The sequence below is a fragment of the Canis lupus genome, chromosome 13 (assembly GCF_011100685.1).
Source record: "Canis lupus familiaris isolate Mischka breed German Shepherd chromosome 13, alternate assembly UU_Cfam_GSD_1.0, whole genome shotgun sequence".
Taxonomy (NCBI): domain Eukaryota; kingdom Metazoa; phylum Chordata; class Mammalia; order Carnivora; family Canidae; genus Canis; species Canis lupus.
In genome coordinates this window covers 13,762,197-13,785,406 of record NC_049234.1, presented here as the reverse complement: position 1 = coordinate 13,785,406, position 23,210 = coordinate 13,762,197, and the positions used below count along the sequence as shown (strand labels likewise).

The window sequence follows — 23,210 nt, the reverse complement described above, 5'->3', positions numbered from 1 at the left end:
ATATTTTTATACAAATATTTTATATTAAAATTTTATATATAAAAATTACATAAAACTTTATATATACAATATATAACATATATTAACATATAATATATAATATTAACATATAATATATGCTATATATTTATATATGTTATATATATTTACATGTTATATATTATATAAATATCATAATATATTTATGTTTGTGTATGTATACATATTTTTGTTTAAAGAGGCCTTTGATTACATTGTTAGAGATAGTATGGATCCAGTCATTCTTGATATGCAGTTTCTTAGAAATAACACCTCACTGTTAAAAGCTGGTAAACTTATTTACATAATGAGACAGTATCATTCTTATCCATCATCTTTGGTGCTTTAAAGGTTTCCATTACATTAAGCCATAAAATGGCACATTAATTGCCATCAATTTCTAAAAATTTTTAAATAAACAGCCTCTTATTTAAAGAGCATACCTTGGCATTATAAATGACTTTCTTATAATTTGAATTTCAATCAATTTTATATTAATTATCAAATAATTATTTTAGTATTTTTCATATTAGTCATTGATATAAAGTTATAAGTTCATTAGTTAATTTTCCCTGAAACTAGTTACTCATTATGATGTTAAGCATCATTAATGTTCCTGAATCTTTGTGAAAGGAAATGTTTAAAGAATGCTTTCTTCTACAAGGACTTATGGGAAGTAACAGGATCACTCATTTGAAGTGCATGACCTTTAAAATATACAACAACCTCTGATATTTCTCAAGTACCCAAATTAGTAAAATGATTCTATGGAAAAAGATCATGCTTATCTATAAAATATTATACTTTTAGATTACCTAGAAAACATGTTAGGTTCAAGTGCAATACATGTATATTTAAATATTGTAATTTATAATTCATATTAAAATAAAAAAAATTTAAAAATCATGCTAGTTTTACTTGGAAAATAAATTTTAAAACTATATAGTTATATCCTGAAAGATACTTCAAATAGAAGTGCATAAGATATATGATCTTCCTTTAACTTTTCAGGTTAATATTATGGTAAATGATAAGTCTTTCTAAACAGAAGTGTCTACATAGACTATCTGAATTTTCTTAACAATTGAAGTCCTTTACATCCTTGTGATACTTGAGGACACTCTGTTACAAGAACACAGTTTCTTGGTTTGAAAAAGAAAGTGTTCTGATGGCATTCATCTTCTCCTACCACCCACCCTCATTCATTAACTTAATAGCTATTTATTGAGGGCCATCTTAAATGATATGTACTGCATGAAAGCACTGATGATAAACTAGTGAGTTCTAAGGACTTCACAAAGGTTAGCATCCAAAAGAGAAGAGATGCTTAATAAATAATCACACATAAATATTAAATTATAAATAAAATCTTGTAAAGAAAAGACTTATCTTAGAAATATTGAAGATTCAGTTACAGACCACTACAATAAAGGGATTATTGCAATAAAGCAAGCCAAATGTAGTTTTTTTTTGGTTTCTCAGTGCACATAAAATCTGTGCTTACACTGCACTGTAGTCTATTGAGTGGTGCAATAGCATATGTAAAAAAAGAACATGCCTTAAATTAAAAAATACTTTATTACTAAAACTGCTAATCAATCTCTGATCCTTCAGTGAGTCATAATTTTTTTGCTGAGGGAGAGTCTTGTCACTGTGTTGGTGGATGCTGACTGATCAGGGTGGTGGTTGCTAAAGGTTGGGGTGGCTATAGCAATTTCCTTTTTTTTTCTTTTTAAGATTTTATTTATTTATTTATGAGAGAGAGAGAGAGAGAGAGAGAGAGAGAGAGAGGTACAGACTCAGGCAGAGGGAGAAGCAGGCTCCATGCAGGGATCCCGATGCAGGACTCGATCCCGGGTTTCCAGCATCAGGCCCTGGACTGAAGGCAGCGCTAAACCGCTGAGCCAGCCACCCCAGGAATTTCTTTTTTTTTATTTTTTATTTTTATTTAAAAATTTTTATTTATTTATTTATTATTTATTTATGATAGTCACAGAGAGAGAGAGAGAGAGAGAGAGAGAGAGAGAGGCAGAGACACAGGCAGAGGAAGAAGCAGGCTCCATGCACCAGGAGCCCGACGTGGGATTCGATCCCGGGTCTCCAGGATCGCGCCCTGGGCCAAAGGCAGGCGCTAAACTGCTGCGCCACCCAGGGATCCCAGGAATTTTTTAAAATAAGAAAATAATGATATTTGCTATGTCAATTGACTGTTCTTTTCATAAGAATTTCACTATAGCATGCAATTGCTGTTTGATAGCATTTACCTACAGCAGAACATGTTTCAAAACTGGAGTCAATCCTCTCATATTCCAGCATGGTTTATCAATTAATTATTTAATATTCTAAATCCTTTGTTGTCATTTCAACAGTCTTCACAGTATCCTCAGCAGGAGTAGATTCTACCTCAAGAAACCCCTTATTTGTTCATCCATAAGAAGCAACCCCTCATCCTTTAAAGTTTTATCATGAGATTATTGCACTTCAGTTTATAGTAACAGGGTCAAATAATAACATCAAAGCCCAGGATCACAGGTCACTGTGACAAATATTATTATAATGAAAAAGATTGAAATATTGTAAGAATTACAAAATGTGACACAAAGATAGTGAGCAAATGCAGTTGGAAAAACAGCATCAACAGAACTGTTCAATGCAGGATTGCCACAAACCTCCAATTGTAAAAAAAAAAAAAAAAAATATCTAAAAAGTTAAAAAAAGCAGAGCTCAATAAAACAAGGTATACCTATAACTAATAGGATTCATAACTGAAAGAGTTTATTTTCAGATTAATAAAGTAAGGTATTATAGGCGGGAGGAAAACAAGTTCTTGGAAATCCACATATTGATAACTATCACGGAAATAAGTCTAATACATACATCCTTTCTTATTTATTGAATTGAAAAAGAAAACTAAATCTCATAATATATAACATGTCACTACCTGCTGATTATTTATAGATGACTGTAGAAAACTAGTTTTTAATAAAAAGAAAATTTAAATAGTGTAGTGTCCTAAATATTGTCTAAAAATACTGATTATTTAACATATGCAAATAGGTATAAAGTGAGTTTGCGTGTAAAATAATTGGGTGTTTATTTGCACATTAGTTCAAATATTTAATATTTTTTACTTAATCAACATGTCAAAGACAATGATAGGATAAACAACATGTTCAACAGAAAATGGGACACAGTAAGTCATAGTTTTGGACTTGGATCTCCTATGAACTTGATCAAATTATTTAATTTCTCCCATTCTCTTGTACCTTCTAGGTGAATTGCATATTTCACCTGTACAAAGAAATTTTTCTTCTAAAGTTATAGTCAAATAAATTTTGCACTAATAGGCTTTGAATCTACTCATTTTGCAGATCAACATGGGTCTCAGTGACTTGGTGTGGTCACTAGGTTGTATAGGATTTCCAGTTTCATTTATGGAGTAAATTAGTATTTTAAACACCTTTAAAAATTTGCGTGCCAAATCCAAAAGAAAGCTATGGGTTGGTTTCATATTTCTGGGGCAACAAATTACTTAGTAGTTTAAACAGCATAAATTTGTTACTTTGCAGTCTAGGAAAATGAAGTCCATGATGGATTTAACTGGATGGAAATCAAGGTGTCGACAGGTCTGTCTTCCTTCTGGAGTCATTAGATGAGAATTTGTTCCTTGCCTTTTCTAGCTACTGGAGGCTGCTTGGCATTCTTTGGCTTAATTCCTCTGCCATCTTCACATCCAGCAATCACATCTCTCTAACCTCTACTCTGTTATCCCCTCTCCTACTCTCTCTCTCTAACTTTCCTGTTTCTCTCTTATAAAGATCCTTTTGATTACTCTGAACCCATTCAGATAATCTAAGGTAATCAGATAATCTCCTAGTCTTAAAACATCTGTAACATTCCTTTTTTCATATAAGGTGAGATATTTCAAAATTCCAGGGACTAGAGCCTGGGTATTTTGGGAGTGCCATTACTCAAAACATAACATTAGATGTATAATTGTAATAGGCATAACGTCTTAGCAGGTTATGATATAACTAGTTTTTCAGAATTCTTGTGTGGTGCAAAACCATTCTTCTTTTTTTCCCCTTCCTCATAGTGTTTCTTTTTTTGTGTGTGTATGAAAAACTAGTATGAACATTTAAAGTGAGAAGTATTTTATTTATATAGATTCAAATCAAGAAGTAAAGTTTTAATACCTCTAGAAACTTATATAATAACTAATTAGTTACTGAATGACCCTGCAATTCTACCACTAGATATATTCCCAGTAGAAATATGTATGTATGCTTACAAAACAAGTAAACAAAAATTTATGGCAGTATTATTTATAAAAGACCCAACTGGAAATAGAAAAATCTGCTGGCAGCAGAATGGCTAAATAAATTGAGGTATAAAATGAAATCCTATATAGTACTGAAAGTTAATTTCCATATTACTGCTGCAATAGTACGAACAATGCTGAGTCAGGAAAGCCATAGTGAAATAATTTTATTATATATAATTTCATTTATATAAAGCTTTAAAACATGCAAAATTAATTTGTTTAGCTAGAAATCAGGCAAGTGGTTATCTTTAGGGAGGAATGAGAGTAATGAATGGGAGGAAATATAAACAGACATTCAATATTTCTTGCTGTCTTTTGTTTCTTGATCTAAAATATTTAATTTGTGAAAATACAGCAGTATGTACAAATTTGACATGTTGTCATCCTCTTTATGTAAGTTTTAGTTCATTAAACATATTTGTAAATAAAAGGCCAAGATTATATAATTAAATTATAAAGGTATAATCTTTTATGTAGATAAAAGTATAGCCTTTTATGTATATAAAAGACTAGTATATTCTGGTCATAACTGACATATCTTTAAAAATAAGGATACCAAAAATTTATAGGCTAAAAGGTGTTCTAGACTAGTTCTAGTAAATTAGGTTTTAGGTTTATTACTACCAGATAAGACAAAGATTAAGATCAAATCATTAATAGACATATATTAGGGGCACCTGAGTGGCTCAATCAGTTAAGCATCTGACTCTTGATCATGATCCCATGGTTCTGAAATTGAGCCCTACATTAGGCTCTGTGCTGGGCATGGAACCTGCTTAAGATTCTCTCTTCCTCTCTCTTTCTGTACCCCCCTCAAAAGAAAAAAGAAAAAAAGAAAAAAAAATAAAGAAAAGAAATAGAGTAGCACTTCATAAAGAAAAATGTTTACTTCACTAGGAAATATAATTTAAACTTGTATACACTTAATAATTTAGCTCCAAATATATTTTAAAATGAACATAACTACAAGGATAAATATAAAAATCACAACGCTATTGTGAGATTTTAGCATATCTCTTTCAGTAGCTAGTAGATCAGATTTTAAAAATGTAGTCAGCACAGAGAACACCTGAACATAATTAATATATTTAACTAAAAGATATATTGTATGCTGCTCCCAGCTAATGATAAATACTCATAATAGTAGCCAGAATGATCCCAGAATAATGGTTCTTTAAAAACTTGTGAGTATATCGCATGGTAAAAATAACTATGCAAATGGAATTGAGACATATGTCATAAAAGAAGATATCTGAATTAAAAAAAAAGAAGATATCTGAATTATCAACCTGAACACAATTTAATTATATGCGCATTTAACAGTTGGGAACTCTCTTCATCTAGAGGCAGAAGAGGTAGCCTCAGAAGGATGAGGTAGAAGGAAAGACCAGAGAGATTTAAAGAATGAGAACGTGGACCGTTCTTGTTGACTCTCACGATGGAGGAATGGCAGTCTCAAACTAACAAATGCAGGAAATCCCTAAAGCCTGAGAATGACCCAAAGTCAACAGCCAGCAAGGAAACAGGACCTTAGTCCTACAGCTACATGGAATTTAATTCTGGCAACAGCCTTATACATTTGGAAGTGAAAGCAAATTCTGCTCCAGAGTTTCCAGAAGCAATGCAGCCCAGCTAACACCTTGATTTCGGCTTCATGAAACTCAAAGCAGAGAATCAGCTGAGCTACCTTCTACCAATACCTGTGTAACTATGAGACAATTAATAAAGTGTTTTAAGTTTGTGGAATTTGGATTAGCAATAGAAAAATAATACGCTTTTCTTTATAAGAAAACTAGGTGCATAACAAAAAAATTACAATATCAGACCCATAAAGCAAATCTCAAGAATTTCAAAGGATTAAATTCATACAGAAAATGATATCTAATTGCAATTCAAATTAGTACCAATATATTGGTAAGAAGATAGAAGTAAATCAACTCATAGGTTTATAATTTAAGAGATATACTTCTAATCATGAGCCAAATAGCTCATGTATTTATGTGGTGAAAAGAGGAATATTTAAAGCTTTAAATGCTTATAAAACCTAGAGGAACTACCAGATAAGTACACACAAGTGAGCTTTTCCAAGAATGTTGATGAAAACAGAAATTTTATTTTATTTTATTTATTTATTTATTTTTTTGAAAACAGAATTTTTTTTTTTAATTTTTATTTATTTATGATAGTCACATAGAGAGAGAGAGAGAGAGGCAGAGACACAGGCAGAGGGAGAAGCAGGCTCCTATGCACCAGGAGCCTGACGTGGGATTCGATCCCGGGTCTCCAGGATCGCGCCCTGGGCCAAAGGCAGGCGCCAAACCGCTGCGCCACCCAGGGATCCCGAAAACAGAAATTTTAAACAACAGTAGAATAATGAATTTAGTGTGGTATATTTATGGCAATAGATTCCTATACAGCAGTGGTTCCCAAATGTTTTCCATGAATCCTTGAAGGTCCTGAGACATTTTTAGGGAGTTCAGAAGATCAAAACTGTTTCCATAATGATACTGAGACATTAGTCACACCTTTTTGACTGTGTTGACATTTGACCCCATGATACAAAAGTAATGATGGGTGAAAATGCTGATGCATTAAAAATCACAATTACTGACCTCAAACTGTAAAAATAGTCATTAGGCATTGTATTCTTTACTGCCACACACTTTTAGTGTGAAAAAAAAGTCCATTGTACTTAAGAATAGTCCTGTTGAAGCTATAGTTATTTCATTAGATGTCTACCTTGTAAAGCCCCTCTTTTAAATGACCTGTGTAACAAAATGAAAAGTATGCAAACAAAACAAAACAATCTTTTCTATGCTTACCAAAATATGATGGTTGTTCAAGCAAAAACAGTTGTATGATTGAGTTGTCAGCTCAACTGGCCACTTTTTCATCAAACATTCTTTTTACTAAAGTGACTGACATAAAAATATAGTCACATTTGGGTATTTGGTATATATTTTTTTCAACACAGGCACACACACACACACACACACACACACACACAGAACATGAATTGTTACTTCAAGGGAAAATGACAGGAAATATTGTCTATGATGAAATCTGAATTTACAAGTAAAAAATTAGAATTTTGTAAAACTTTAATCCATTACTGTAAGTTTTAAAGCTTCTGCAAGTTTAAATATTTTTCTAATGAGATTAGTAGCAATAAAAATAAATGTGATTTTTTGATACTTTATAATAAAGTGTATGAACATTTGGAAGATCTAACTCAGTGAACCAATATATTCCAAATTACTGATACATGTTAAAAAATGCATGGTAAAAAGAACCCATTATAAGAACAAGGGGAAGTAATGAATTTTAATGCTACAGAGTATAAAAACTACTTGATATGGTTTGAATTCAACATTGCAACTAACTTGTAAAGTTTTGTGTAGTATCAAAGAAGAGTACTTATCTGCAAAAGCTTTTAGAATTCTCTTCCCTTTTCCAACTACATATGTAAGTAAGGCGAGAGTTCTTTATACCCATCAACCAAAATAACATATTGCAAAATATTGAATAAAGAAGTATATATAAGAATCCAACTGATTTCTGCTAATAGGCCAGATATTAAAAAGATTTCCAAAAACAGAATACAATACATTCTAGTCATTTTTTGGAAAATAAAATTATTTTGAATTAAAATATGATTTATGCAACCTGCAATATGCTTATCTGGTTATTCTTAAAGTGATAAATACACATGTAAAATTTTTCTGTTTTAATTTAAATGGGGTAAATGTTGATAAATCTAGCCCACAAAATCTTTTTGTGGTTCTTAATTTTTAGAGTATAAATACACCTGAGACAAATAAGAATTATTGCTATCTGGCAATGAAATATATGGTAATTTCAATGTAGATTAATCCTATATGTACAATGTTGGGCAAAAATAGAAAGTATATAAAAAATAGTCTTAATTCCACTGCATAAATTATTAATTCTTATTCTCATATTGATGAGAAAAATGAGAAAATAAATAACATAAAAGGCAATTCATAGAAAAATTAAAAATTATATATTTTCATTAGTTTTAGGAAAATTATACCTTGTGTGCATTTTTTAAATTTAAATTTCTCTTTTCTGGTTTAGACAAAGTATCAATTGTAAATTAATATATGATCCATCTTGTAACTATACTTACTAAGTTATTAGCATAAAAAGTAATAAATTATGGCTAAAATATCAGAAAATATTTGTTTTATATAAATATGCAATATAGGGACACCTGGTTGGCTCAGTAATTAAGTTTCTGCCTTCCCCTCAGGTCATGATCCTGGATCACAAGACTGGAGCCCAGCAACTGGTTTCCTGTTCAACCAGGAGTTGGCTTCTTCCTCTGCCCCTCACCCTAGACCTGGGCTCTTTTTCTATCTCTCATTTTTTCTCTTTCAATAAATAAATAGAATATTTAAAAATTGCAGTATAACCAAAACGTAATCTACAACTATTAAATTTAATAGAACTTATGAAAGTTTGGAATCTGATAAAACAAAATCTCTTATCCTTTGTAGACTTTTCAGTTTCAAGATTTCATATTTAGATCAGATCTCTTCCTTTAATATTAAATTTCAATAAATACTTCCTACTGCATATATATATTCTAAACTATCAGGAAAACAATTTGGCAAAAATATCTTCTGAATATTCAGTTGTTAAAATCAAGAGCAAAAGATAGCTAAAAACACATACTCTGCAATTCATTTCCCAAAGTTTAAATCAGTATTTTCACAGAGATGATATATGTAATAGATATGATAGTTATGCATATTAATATATGTAAATCACCATATATTTATATATGCCTACAGTAATTGTTTTTGATGAGTGACTTTCAATCAATGTTATAAATTCATTTATAAATCCTAATGCACATATATACACATCTACTTATACAAAGTTTGGGGATTTGATAAAATGACTTTTAATTCTCTTTCAAATTTGTTAGGTAAAATGTCTATAACACTAACAATTAATTCCATATATGTTTTTAGGTTAACAGGATTCCATCTGCCACCGCCAGTGACAAGTACCAAATCTGTGTTCTCACTACGTTTGACCAGTGATTTTGCAGTTAGCGCTCATGGGTTTAAAGTATATTATGAAGGTAAGTGATGGAAATATAAAAAGACCGGTGTCCAGTCTAATAGAGTCAAACCAAAATTTTCTATGGTGGAAATGGAAGAAGAATCACTGGGAAAATGCAGTTCAACCTGCTATCTCAAATCCTTTTCTAAGAGTCACCCTCTTAATTATTAATAGATAACAAAATGCTAGAATTAGTGGGCTTTAATGTTTCATTGCAGTGTACCTGAATAGAGGAATATCTTTCTCTTAAGTCTTCTTAGGAGATAAGACCATGAAACCATTATGGGATTAGACTTAACAAACGTGAACAAAATGCAAGTAGCAGGAAAGTAGGTCTAATTCAAGATTTAGACATCACAGACCTCACCCTATGTTCCTCTGTGCTTTGCCTCTCTGCTAGAAAATAAACTGGTACTCTGTTTTCTGTGCTAGTCAAGAGGAAAGGTCTATTAAGAGACAAGAGTTCACATCTTCCATTCTAAGCCAGTCTTTCTAGTCCCACCGATCCATAATCCCTAAAACTACAGAGAAGGAAACTAAGAAACTCTTGAAATTAAAACTTTTATCTGGAAGTCGGAACAAACTAATTTGGCATCAAAATCTGGTCTGAACTAATTAGAGGCCACTAATAACCTTTATTTATCCCACATAGTGTGGATACTTATGTTTTGTTATACAAATATTGTTTGATAATTTAGTTTACCACAGGCTCTGCTGATGGTGTTAAAAATGTACAGAATCTGCCTGTATTCCTTTTTTAAAATGTGAAAAATTCTGCTGGTAAAAATACTCTATTCCTGAAGGTTTCAGATGGAGGTTGTGGACTTGTAATTTTTCCTCTATGTAATTTAACAATAAAGTTGCATCTCATTTAGGGAAGAACCCCTCTCTACCTATAGGAGTAGCATATCAGATTTCAACTCACTTCTCCACGACCATATTACTAGAATGCATCACACCAGATCTAAAACCTTATAACAATACACACAGATACAGGTACAGATACAGTCACAAGGGTGGTTACATTCTAAAGCACATGATAATTCAAAATAATATATGTTTAAAGACCACACTGGAAAGCATATGTAAGGTAGAATTGCTTTAGTATAAAGGTTAACAGTTTGCATGTGGGGAAAGTTTTAAAGCAAACATTTCATCTTAGTGCTTTCTCACCAGAAAAAAAAAAATCCTCTAACAAGCAATTGAGTAAAAATATTTTATCTTTTTTATATTCTAAATAATGACACATCATAGCAGTTTTTAGCACTATATTCTATCTACTATATATTTCTGAACTATCTTGCTACATTGTAAAATTTGTTTTCCTCCATTGTGCTAGTAATAATCATTATTTTTCTAAGGTGCTTTCACAATAGTTGAGTATTTTTATCTTGGCAACTTAATTCATAGTTCAAAACACTAAAAACACAAAGGTTTAATTTTAAGTGTAATTTTGGCAATATGGAAGGAGTTAGTAATACAATAATTTTCTATTAAAAGCTCCTTAATAGAAAACCTGTACTCTGTTCATCAAAGCATGAATATATTTTAGGTTAGTTTATTCTTTCAGTAAGTACTAAGTATGCTGAAAATGCAGTAACTTGGAAGATGAGTTAGGATGTTGCCATGTTTTCTGTTTTGACTGTCAAGTTTCATGAAATATACTCAAAAATATTTTCAAAGCTCTCCATTCTTTCTACATATACAACATTAAATTTCTGCCTTTTCTCTTCTGCAAAAATGGCTTCATATATCTCCATGACATTTAAACGTATGTTTTGGAGGTCCTGACTTAAAATATAAGGTATTAGGCATCCACATAGCATTGAAGGATTGGTATTCATGTTACAGAACATCTTCAAGCATTGATTTGTGATGGTACCCTCTACTGTGTGTTTTCTATTGCTACTGTAAGAAATGAACACAAATTTTGCTCTTAAGACATAAATATATTAACTCACAGTTCTGGAACTGAGAAGCCCTGGTGGTCTCTGCCAGTTTCTCTGTTCAGGGTCTCACAAGGCTGAAATAAAAATGTCAGCTGGTTGGGCTCATATCTGGTGGCTCTGGGGAGTTACTAGTACCATAGCCCCTGAAAGCCTCTCTCTTCCCTGAACTTGGGCCCTATGTCTGAGAGCCAGCAAGTGGTACACTGCATCCTTCTCATACTCAAAATTTCTCTGAAATCTTCTGACTTCCCCATCTGAAGTCATTTCTCTACTGCCTTCTTCCACCACACATCTCTTTTTTCTTTAAGATTTTATTTATTTATTTATTTATTTATTTATTTATTTATTTATTTTTTAATATCTGTTTATTCACTCACTCATTCATTCATTCATTCATTCATTAATGGGAGACAGAGAAATAGGCAGAGACAGAGGCAGAGGGACAAGCAGGCTCCTCACAAGGAGCCCGATATAGGACTCAACGCTGTGATCCTGGAACCACGTCCTGAGCTGAAGACAGACACTCATCTAGCCACCCAGGCATCCCTCATCTCCGACTTTAAGTAGAGAAATTTCTTGTTTTTAAGAGCCTGTTGATTAAATTGGGCCCACCTGGGTAAGCATGTCTACTCTCCCTCTGTAAAATTCCTTATGCTTAATCATATTTACAAGGTTTTTTTTTGCCATGTCCCATGACATATTCACTGGTTCCAGAGATATTTGGTGGTGGGGGTGGGGGAAGACGGTCAATGATACTGTCAAGGCTAGCTGGTGTATAGCAGTCCCCTCTTAACCACAGGAGATGTGTTCCAGGCTCCACAGAGGATGCCTGTAATTGTGGATAGTACCAAACTCTATATATACTTATTTCCTCTTTACATATATACCTTTGTTAAAGTTTAGTTTAAATTAAGTATAGTGGGGTGCCTGGATGGCACAGCTGGTTAAGCATCTGACTCTTGATTTCAGCTCAGTAACAATCTCAGGTAGTGAGATTGATCCTGGCTTCTGAAGGGCTCTGAGCTCAATGGTAGTCTACCTGAGGATTCTCTCTCCTTCTCCCTCTGCCCCTTTCTCCTTCTCACACACTCTCTCTCTAAAGAAAAGTAAATAAATCTTACAAAAAATTAGGCATAGTAAGACATTAGCAACAATAATAAAATGAATCGTTATAATAATATATTGTAACAAAAGTTTTGTGAATGTGGTCTTTCTCTTGCTCTCTCTCAAAATATTTCTGTACTTATGCTGCTTGTGATGATGTGAGATGATAAAATGCCTATGTAAGGAGATGAAGTGAGGTGAATGATGCAGGCACTTTGATGTAGAGTTAGCCTGATGATTCGTCAGAAGTAGAATATTTACGAGAGATAGAGAGAGAGAGAGAGAGAGAGAGGGACAAAGGCAGAGGGAGAAGCAGGCTCCTCACAGGGAGTCTGATGCAGGACCATACACCCTGAACCAAAGGCAGACAAGTAACCACTGAGCCGCCCAGGTGTCACAGAAGTAGAATTAGGACCAGAGTTGACTCCAGGTAACTGAAGCAGAGGAAAGCAAAACTGCAGGTAAGGCTAGACTATTGTATTGTGAAGTCTGGAAAATTTAGTTTGAAATTTCAAAGCTCATTCTCCACATCCCTACATTTTGGATCCAATTAGCTCAAACCACAACTCCAGATTCTATTTTGTCTATGATAAAATTCATCTACTAATCTGGACATCTCCTCTAAATTTATACCTGCATGATTTTTTTTTCCCAGATGATTCTAATATCTGAATCTCATTTATTTTCATTCCATTTCCTCTATATAATCATTTAATAGTGATTTTTTTAAAAAAATTGAAGTATAGTTGATACACATTGTTAGTTTCAGGTGTACAACATAGCGATCCAACAAGTCTATAGGTTGTGCTATATTCATCACAGGCATAGCTACCATCTGTCACCATGCAACCCCTATTACAATACCACTGACTATATCCCTTTTGCTGTACCTTTCATCTTAATTTTTTAAAGTGTCCTAAGATCTTGTCCTTATGTATTAGAATTTATGAGATCTCTATTTATTAGTAATATTTGTGCATCTATCTGTGTTTCTCAATTTGCCAACACTGGACCACATGTATCAGAATCCTATGGAGAATTTGTTAAAATGTAAAATATAGAATTCTTGGCCCCAGTTATATATTCTGAATTAGACTTTGGAGTGGAGTCCTAGAATATGCATTGCAATTGCAATTGTAAATCCAATATAGAAAAAAATAATTAATAAATGTAAGTCAGTCTTTGATCTTCACAGAACTCCATTCTTATAAACTTCTATTGCCCTGCTTCAGCCCATTTACTTTAAAACGGTGGAGGAATGTGTTTCATAAATAATGATCAAGTTTAAGAGCTCTTAATCATTTACTGGAAATACTTTTCTTTTAATCTCCTTAAAGTCAAAGCTGTGAGTTGTTAAATTTCTGTGGAAAATGTTCCCATTAATATCTAGCTGTATTTATCTTTATCTTTGCTCATTACTGTCTACCACATACCTCAATATCTGGTCACTATTTCCCTGAGGTTTGATTTTTTGCAGAATTTTGGTTTCCATTTTTTAAAATCTTAATAAAAACAAATGACTAAAATACTGTTCTTTGAAACAGTAAATTCAAGAAACACTAATGTATACTAGGTTGAATCGTCTATTAACCATTTTTTAAAATGTGATAGAGATAAATCTGGTAAGATCTGCGTTCTATGGAGCACATAGTGAGAAATGCACATAGGTCTTTCCTAAATCTGCCAAACAGAATTTGAAATGTAGTCCAGTTTCTGCTAAAAGTTTTTTCATATAATAGAATTCTTTTACATTTTACTTAAAGATGCATAATCAGTTTTTATAGGTAAAAGAGCATATAGTTATATGACATGGAATGTTTGACTACTTTGGAATCATTTATTGTGGAAACAAAGTAATATAATGAAAATATATAGTGGATTATGCACATACTAAATATTATTATATATATTATAGCAAGTGGTTACTCTAATGTCTGTAAGAATCCCAATGAATAACTTCAGCATGTATCAGTGAACCAATTCAATGATTAGAAACAGATTTAAAAATTATAGTCTTGAAAACTCACTTCAAACACAAGGTAGTTCTTATGCTTTAATGATTATTGATGTGTATGGCTAAGTAATTTAGGAATTATAGGATTAAAACTTTTACCTTTAGAAAATATACTGTTAAATCATTTTCACATTTTAATTCAAAAACAAAAATTTGGCTAATAGCACTACTGTCACGAGGTAACATTCACTGAGTGATCTTTTCCTGCCAATCACAGTGCTAAATATTTCACACGGATTTTCCCAACCTAGAAAATTATATGATAAGAATGTAATGAGCAAGAATTTAACAAAAAAATTAACATTAATGTACAAATATGTTTAAGTGCCCTATAAATATAAACCATGTATATTTTGAAGACCTATTTTATATCTAACTATAAACTATAGTTCCATTTACAGTTGAATGAATAGGATCATAGAGTTCAGTATAAAAGAGTATTGTAAAAATAAAAATTACTGAGAACCCTGTGTGGTAAGACAATATGAAACATAAAAGCTGAAATGTATTTTTACATATACTGTGTCTCACCTACATATTCTTTGTCTTTTTTAAATACTTGACATAGAAATGAATTTTATAGTACTTACTATTATTCTATTTAGCTGTCACACATATTTATTAAAAGTTTGTTTTTGAGAACATCAAATGAATTTAGTGATTTTTAATTTTAGGGGTTATTTTAAATTCCTAAGCTTTAAAAATTTAACCTGCAGTACCATGAAATTTAATGAACAGCTTACAATTTAGGATCAAGTTAATTATCCTTCTGGCAAGACAGTTGAATGGTAGCAAGAGAAATTTATGTAATAAAATTAAATATATTAAACAGTTTGCTAGCAATAAAGTTAAGTTAGGTTCATAAAAGAAGTTAATGGGTCATTACCTTAAATACTTTTAAGAATAAATGAAAGATATTATATTAAAAAAACACAGATGTCATACATGTAAAGACAATTTTTCCTCTTGCTCAAATTCAAATCTTTTGCCTTTGAGGTTTCATAGAGTCAGCCTACTTAGGTATAGAAATATCCTAATCCCAAAGTGACCTTCTAGCCAAGTCAGTATTGTCTTTTCCCCCTTTTAAACAGTTTGGAGTGTTCAAAATCCCAACCCAGAGAATGACACAAATCAGTCTTCTCCATAAATATCATTTTCAGAATGGATTTGAATGACTCAGTGGTATAAGTATGTGGGTGGGTATAAACAAGAATGTATTAATTTTTGAGTTGTTTTATGTCTACTATTCAGGAAGATGTAGATCACTTTCACTGTACTCACAACAGAACTTCAACAGTACTGTCAATTCATGAATACTTTCAGACATTTAAATATTTCTCATTTCTGCACAGTGTAGCATATGCAACTCCATAGTCAGATAGCTACCCAGTTTTATTTCTCTCCTATTACCTTAATTCATGAAATAATCACATTAATGTGTATTAAATTTCTACATATACTATGCTATTTAAACTATTCTATCAGGGATCCCTGGGTGGCGCAGTGGTATAGCGCCTGCCTTTGGCCCAGGGCGCGATCCTGGAGACCCGGGATCAAATCCCACGTCCGAGCTCCCGGTGCATAGAGCCTGCTTCTCCCTCTGCCTATGTCTCTGCCTCTCTCTCTCTGTGTGTGACTATCATAAATAAATAAGAATTAAACTATTCTATCATATATCTCTGTCTTTTCTGACCTGAACTCCCTGTACAAAACTCATTGGCCCATTCATTTCTTACTCTTCCAAATTTTGTACAGGCCTTAATCCTTTACAGAAAGTCATTTATGGAATCCAGGATTGAGTCCAAAATGCTCAATGATCTTTTGCTCTGTGCTTAGATATGTACACACCTTGTAACAATAGGTATCTTACTGTTTCATATGTTTTTGTTCACGTAGCCTATGAGCATCCTTAGGGTTTTGAATCTGTTTTACTTGTTTTGCAAACATGGCACATGGAAAGCACTTAATACATGCTTGTTGAACTCAACTGATATATAGATATCTAATAATTTCATCAGTTATGAGGCAAGATTTAATACATCTCCCACTTTCCAAGAATTAAAATTCCAATGTCTTAAAAGACAGATACAGGTTATGTTTAACCACTTAGAACGTGTGATAGCCATTGATATTTACCTTAAATAAACAAGTTTTAAGTGAAATTTGGGGCCTTTTATTTGAGAATAGCCATAAATGAGATGTAAAATTATTTTCCTTTTGTGCATATTTTTTGCTTAAAAATCTTTATTTACTTGAAGTAGTTTCTTTATGAAGCATTTTTAAAAATATAAAATTGCTCATATGGCATAAAATCAAGCTGAAAATGAAAAATTGCTAAAACCAGTGATATATGACCTATTTAATCTTTGTGACTCATGTGGAAAAAATAGGATAATGTTGAAAATTGTATTTTATTCTACAGAAATAGAATTATTAAACTTAGTACGTAATCTCATTTCACATTGAATTTCCTTCTTTTATATATATTGCTAAACGTGTTGTTTCTGTCAATTGCTATAATTTATCACTTTGATATGTGTGTTACAATGGAATTTGAGACAGTGATAATTTAAGATTCTAGTTATAAGTCAAAGATTTCTTTGTATGTTTTATACATTCAAAGACCATACATTGTGATAAATTGTTATAATTAATAGCTTACAAGAAAATATGCTAATAAGCTTGGTTAAGAAATTAGTTTATCTTGATTCCTCCTACTAAAAAGTAGTAAGTTAGAAAAATATAATTTGATGTTTATTATTTGACTATGAGAATGATGAAATATCACAGAAAATTAAATATGAAATGAGTTCTTACTTATAAAAATAGTTGTGCCCTATGATAGGTATCATCTAATATCACAAAAAAGAAAACGTATATAAAATAAAATGCAAATATGTAATAAGAATAATAAACAGCATCAATCATTTTAAGGGGTATGCATACTGTATAAGATAAGATTATATTTCTGCATAGAGAAGTAATTGCTATAAAACCTCATTTTCATTACTTGTTACACAACTCTCAGTTTTAAGATGGATTTTTGATTTTTCCCATACCACACAAGAAAATATAGTTTACAAAATGTATTCAATATTCTAATAAAATTATATAATCTTTCTTTTTTTAAGATTTTGTTACTTATTCATGAGAGACACAGAGATAAGTAGAGACACAGGCGGAGGAAGAAGCAGCCTCCCTGTGGGGAGCCCGATGTGGCACTTGATCCCAGGACCCGGGATCATGATCTGAGCCAAAGGCAGATGCTCAAACACTGAGCCACCCAGGTGTCTCAATAAACTTGAAATTATATATTGACATAACATTGCTATAATAGTGAATACATAATATTAATATACAGTCAATATTAAACATGTATTATATATCTATATATCCATTTACATTATAATGCTTGATCATGACATATAAACTCTGAATTTCCATCTTCTCCACAGGAACACTGTATCCTGATATTTGTTTTGTCTTTCTTAGAAAGTAGTTCAAATAAGAAAATGGAAGTGACAGTTTATTCAAGTGTTATTTGGGCTCAAAAAATTATGCAGTGCCATCCTGATCTAAGTTTTCCTAGAATCAAAGAGCTAATGGAATAATAATCCATTGTTTATTTGAACCAAAGAAATAAATGATAATTTTTACATATCCGCACAGACACACAGTTCTCTTTCACTGACAAAGGTCAAAACTCTGATAGAGGCTAAGAGAAGTAATTCACTCAAGAGTTGCAACTCGGGGCTAAACACATCAGTGCTAGACAGAACTGGAGCATGAGTAGGCAGTCATTCCCATTGACTTGAAGAGACAGCACAATGGAAGAATGCCAAGTCTTGTGCAGAAACTAATTAGATAATACTCATTTTATCAATACAATCCTTTAAGCAAGTGCTTAAACAAAATTTCAAAAGAACTTTATGGATAATTATAAGGACCTCAGAGCAAAGAAAAATGTTTTTGTACAGATATGGTGGCTAGAAAAAATGATGCATAGAACTGAAGGTAGCAGTATGTGTTAAACTGTAGCACAGTGTTGTTTTGGTCATTTTGATAATATAATATTTTCTTTGGGTAACAAAGGAGTAATAGAAACTATTGACCCATCTGTAAAAAGTTAATAGTTCAAAATCTATATATTGTCAAGAAGTGTGAAGGTTCTGAGATTTTGCCCAACTCAAAAGTTAACAAATCAGCCTGGCACAGTTTCTTGGATGCTGACAGAAGACACAAAACTTCAAGTCAGGGACAAGGACTTCATTACCTTTAACAATATAAATAGCCAGGTATCAGCAATTACTCAGGTTCCCAGAGCCTCAATTCTCACCGGACAATGAGAAGAGGGCCAGATGATGCCCCATACACAGTGGGGTGAGCTATAGGAGATGAACTCCGCCCTTACGAAACTGGGTTGTTTTACAGTAGATAGAGCATAAGGCCCTTTGCTCTGGAGGGGCATGATTATTCTCATATTGCTGCTGAACAATCAGTACATCTGCTTACAAGACATGGAAAACTTGAGAAGCATAAGGGAAACTGTTTCCCAGTACGTGTGTATCATGTGTTCTATCACTGCAGTAGCTGGATTCCGCGAATCTTAGATCAACTTCAATCACCTCTTAAAATGCCAGATACATTTTTAAAAGATATTTTATTTACTTATGAGAAACACACAGAGAGAGGCAGAGACATAGGCCAAGGGAGAAGCAGGCTCCCTGCGGGGAGCCCGATGGGGGACTTGATCCTGGGACTCCAGGATCACAACCTGAGACAAAGGCAGATGCTCAGCCACTGAGCCACCCAGGCGTCCCCCCTAAAATGCCAAATAAAAGATATTTTTAAGAATCATTTTATAGGGCACCTGGGTGGTTCTATTGGTTAAGCCTTTAGCTCAGGTCATGATCCCAGCATCCTGGGATCAAGCTGCATTGGGCTCCCTACTCAGCAGGGAGTCTGTGTCTTCCTTTCCCTCTACCCTTTCCTATGCTTGTGTTCCCTTTCTATTTCTATTTCAATTAAATAAATAAAATATTTTTTAAAAAAAGAATTATTTTATAAAGATACTTCAAAAGGGTAGATGCTATCTAAAAACTCCAAATGTGTTTTTCTCATATTTAGTATTATTTTAGAAAGCATTTAATAAGCATTTAATTAATAGTCTATGTATACTTTCAGAAAATTTGGAAATATCATCTGAAACTAATGAGTAGTATTTCTTTCCTTTTCTTCCCTATCTTTTATACTTAAGGATATTTGCTGAATTATCTTTCTATAGTATAAGTTATACCTATTTAATCATAATTTCTTTAGGATTTCTCTGTCTATATTTATTTGTATAATCAGTCTCTCATTTGTCTTTTTGTACTTTTGTTTGCTTGTTTTATGTCAGAGCAGTAGGAGTTTATATGATGAATTGATTTGATTTCCTAACACAGGTACTACAACATAAATTTCAGATGACTGTGAGTAATTAAATTTTAAAAATGAAAATGTAAAGTCCATGAAGAATTACAGCAGGATATTGTCAGCTCATGGGACAGGAAAGCTTTCTAACTAACAAAAGCTAAAAGGAAAATATGTCACTAAGGAAAAGATTGATAGATTACACTAAATAAAATGTGAAAGCTGCTGAATATAATAGTAAATTTTAGAAGTCATCCTTATATTAAAAGGCAAATGGAAATGGGGATTTAAAATTCACAATATATATATTTTATATACAGTGTATATAAAAAACACATCTCTGATATAAAATTTGTAAAGGTTATAAATTAAAAATTTGACAAAAAGCTAAAAATTTTGAGAGCCTGTGAATAAAAGACTAATATAAATTTATCATTAACATTAATCTTATGCTTAGAAATAATTTTGGCTTGTGGATAGGGAAAAATAGCAAAAAAATTTCTTGACCTTATTAGCCATGAAGAAATAGGAAATAAAGTCAAGGCAATGAAACACAATATATGTTCATATGAGAAATCTATCAAACAAAATCTTTCAGATATTAGTTCTTTAATGTAAGAAGATATAATTTATCTATTTGAATTTTTTTTCATTATGAGTTAGAGAAGGATGTGAGATATGAAAGCATAGATAGTATATTTTGACTTATATTGGATAGTACACTGCCTTCTTATAAAGCAAATGAGAACTCTCATTTCATCAATTTTTGGAAATTTTGTTTCTTTATTTTTCTGTAATTTTAAAGCAGATTTATCTGTGTTTAGTTTCACACACAACGCTTCTTTCTCCATTCATCAGTTGATGGACATTTGGGCTCTTTACATAATTTGGTTATTGTTAATAATGCTACCATAAACATTGAGGTGCATGTGTCCCTTCAAGTCAGTATTTTTTATTTTTTTACTAAATATCTAGTAGTACAATTGCTAGATCATAAGGTAGTTGTATTTTTAACTTTTTGTGGAACCCTCATACTGTTTTCCAGACTGGTTGCATCAGTTTGCATTCCCACCAACAGTGTAAATGGGTTCCCCTTTCCCTACATCCTCCCCAATATCTGTTGTTTCCTGTGTTGTTGATTTTAGCCATTCTGACAGGTTTGATATAGTTTCAGACCTGATATATACAGGTCTCATTGTAGTTTTTTTTTAAAGAATTTTATTTATTTGAGAGAGAGCAAGAGAGAGACTCCGAGCAGGGGTAGAATTTGATTAATTCTTTATTAATTTTCTATACTAGCCCTTTATCTGATATGTTGTTTGTGAATATCTTCTCCCATTCTGCAGGTTACCTTTTAGTTTTGTTGATGGTTTCCTTTGCTGTACAGAAGACTTTTATCTTGATAAAGTTCTACTAGTTCATTTTTGCTTTTGTTTCCCTTGCTTCAGGAGATGTGTCTAGTAAGAAGTTTCTATGGTCAATGTCAGAGAGGTTGCTGCTTGTGTACTCTGATTTTGATGGCTTCCTGTCTCAAATTTAAGACTTTCATCCATTTTGAATTTATTTTTGTGTATAGTGTAAGAAAGTGGTCCAGTTTCATTCTTCTGCATGTTGCTGTCCGATTTTCCCAACACCATTTGTTGTGGATACTGTCTTTTCTTCATTGAATATTCTTTCTTGCTTTGTCAAAGATGAGTTGACCATATAGTTGTGGGTTCATTTCTGGTATTCCTATTCTGTCATTGATCTATGTGTCTATTTTTGTGCCAGTACCATACTGTCCTGATGATTAAAGCTTTGTAATATAGCTTGCAGTCCAGAATTGTGATGTCTCCAGATTTGTTTTTATTTTTCAAGATTACTTTGGCTATTTGGGGTCTTTTGTGGTTCCATACAAATTTTAGGATTGTTCGTTCTAGCTCTGTGAAAAATGCTGATGGTATTTTGGTAGGGATTTCATTAAATGTGTAGATTGCTTTGGGTAGTATGGACATTTTAACAATATTTGTCCTTCCAGTCTGTAAGTCTGGAATGTTTTTCCATTTCGTTGTGTCATCTTCAATTTCTTTCATTAGTTTTCTGTAGTTTTCAGAGTAGAACTCTTACATCTTTGGTAAAGGTTTATTCCTAGGTATCTTATGGTTTTTGGTGTAATAGTAAATGGTATTAATTTGTTTTCTTTTTCTGCTACTTCATTATTGCTGTATAGAAATGCAACAGATTTCTGTACATTGATTTTGTATCCTGTGATTTTACTGAATTTGTGCATTTGAAAGAAGCATAGATACACCGAGTACCCCTATCATTTAGCTATTGCTGTGGGGACAATCAGAAAGCCTCCAGGGTATGGAGAATAAATGTTTGTTCTTCAGTCTTCAGAAGAGGTTGGTTTGGTTACTCTGGTGATCTAGGCTGGACTCACTCAAGTTTCTACTTGGTTAACCTAGTCCACATCTGTTATCTCAAACTAAGGTTATTTGGCAAAACTCAAGCCTCTCATCTACTAACAGCATATTATAGGCAAGTTCTCATGCCTATCACAGAGGTGCAAACATGTCAAAATGGAAATGGAAGCTCCTTTTCAAGCTCTGCCTGATTTCAGCCTACTAACATCGCATTTGCTAAAGAGAGTCACAAAATGAAGCCAACAATCCGATCATGAGGGCCTGACAATGAGAGACACAGGGAGAGAGAGGCAGAGACATAGGCAGAGGAAGAAGCAGGCTCCCTACAGGGATCCCTATGTTCTGGGATCCTGCCCTGAGCCAAAGACAGATGCTTAACTACTGAGCCACCCAGATGTCCTGAAATGGTGACATTTTTGCAATTATCTTACTATAATTGCTCATCTTATTTTCTAACCTGATGTCTTCCTTGAATTCCAGATTGTCTCATCCACAAGTCTTTCTCAATAAATCAATATTTTAGTGAATGCTGTGGGAGTTGGAGTTTGTTGCACTAAACTATTCTTCTTTTACTTCTGGCACATGGTCAAAATTGAGATCAATAACTTTTCAAAGTTTGAAATAAAAATCAGGTGAAGTTGTTTCTGTACTCACCTTGTTAGTCTCAGTTTTTATTATTAGGAAACAGTCCTATTCTGCATACTATAAAATTCTTAAACATTTCCAACTGTCGACTTCTGAAAACACTAAATTATAAGATTTTCTACTGGGCAGATTATAAAATGACTGAGTCTATTATGCCAGCTTCAACTATGGTATTACCATTAACTCATTTTGTAGCTGTCACTAGCTCTTGATCTGGGGAAATAATGAGTAAGTATTGATGTAGA

At 32.5% G+C, this 23,210-nt stretch overlaps 1 protein-coding gene across 2 annotated transcripts in view; it reads left to right on the top strand.

Moving 5' to 3' along the window:
* CSMD3 (CUB and Sushi multiple domains 3) overlaps positions 1 to 23,210 on the top strand; it is a 1,311,859-nt gene that overhangs the window by 162,614 nt on the left and 1,126,035 nt on the right. For both annotated transcript variants that reach the window (XM_038555367.1, XM_038555366.1), the window contains exon 3: positions 9,343 to 9,455. In XM_038555367.1, the coding sequence (XP_038411295.1) occupies positions 9,343 to 9,455 (113 nt within the window). The remainder of the gene's footprint in view (positions 1 to 9,342; positions 9,456 to 23,210) is intronic.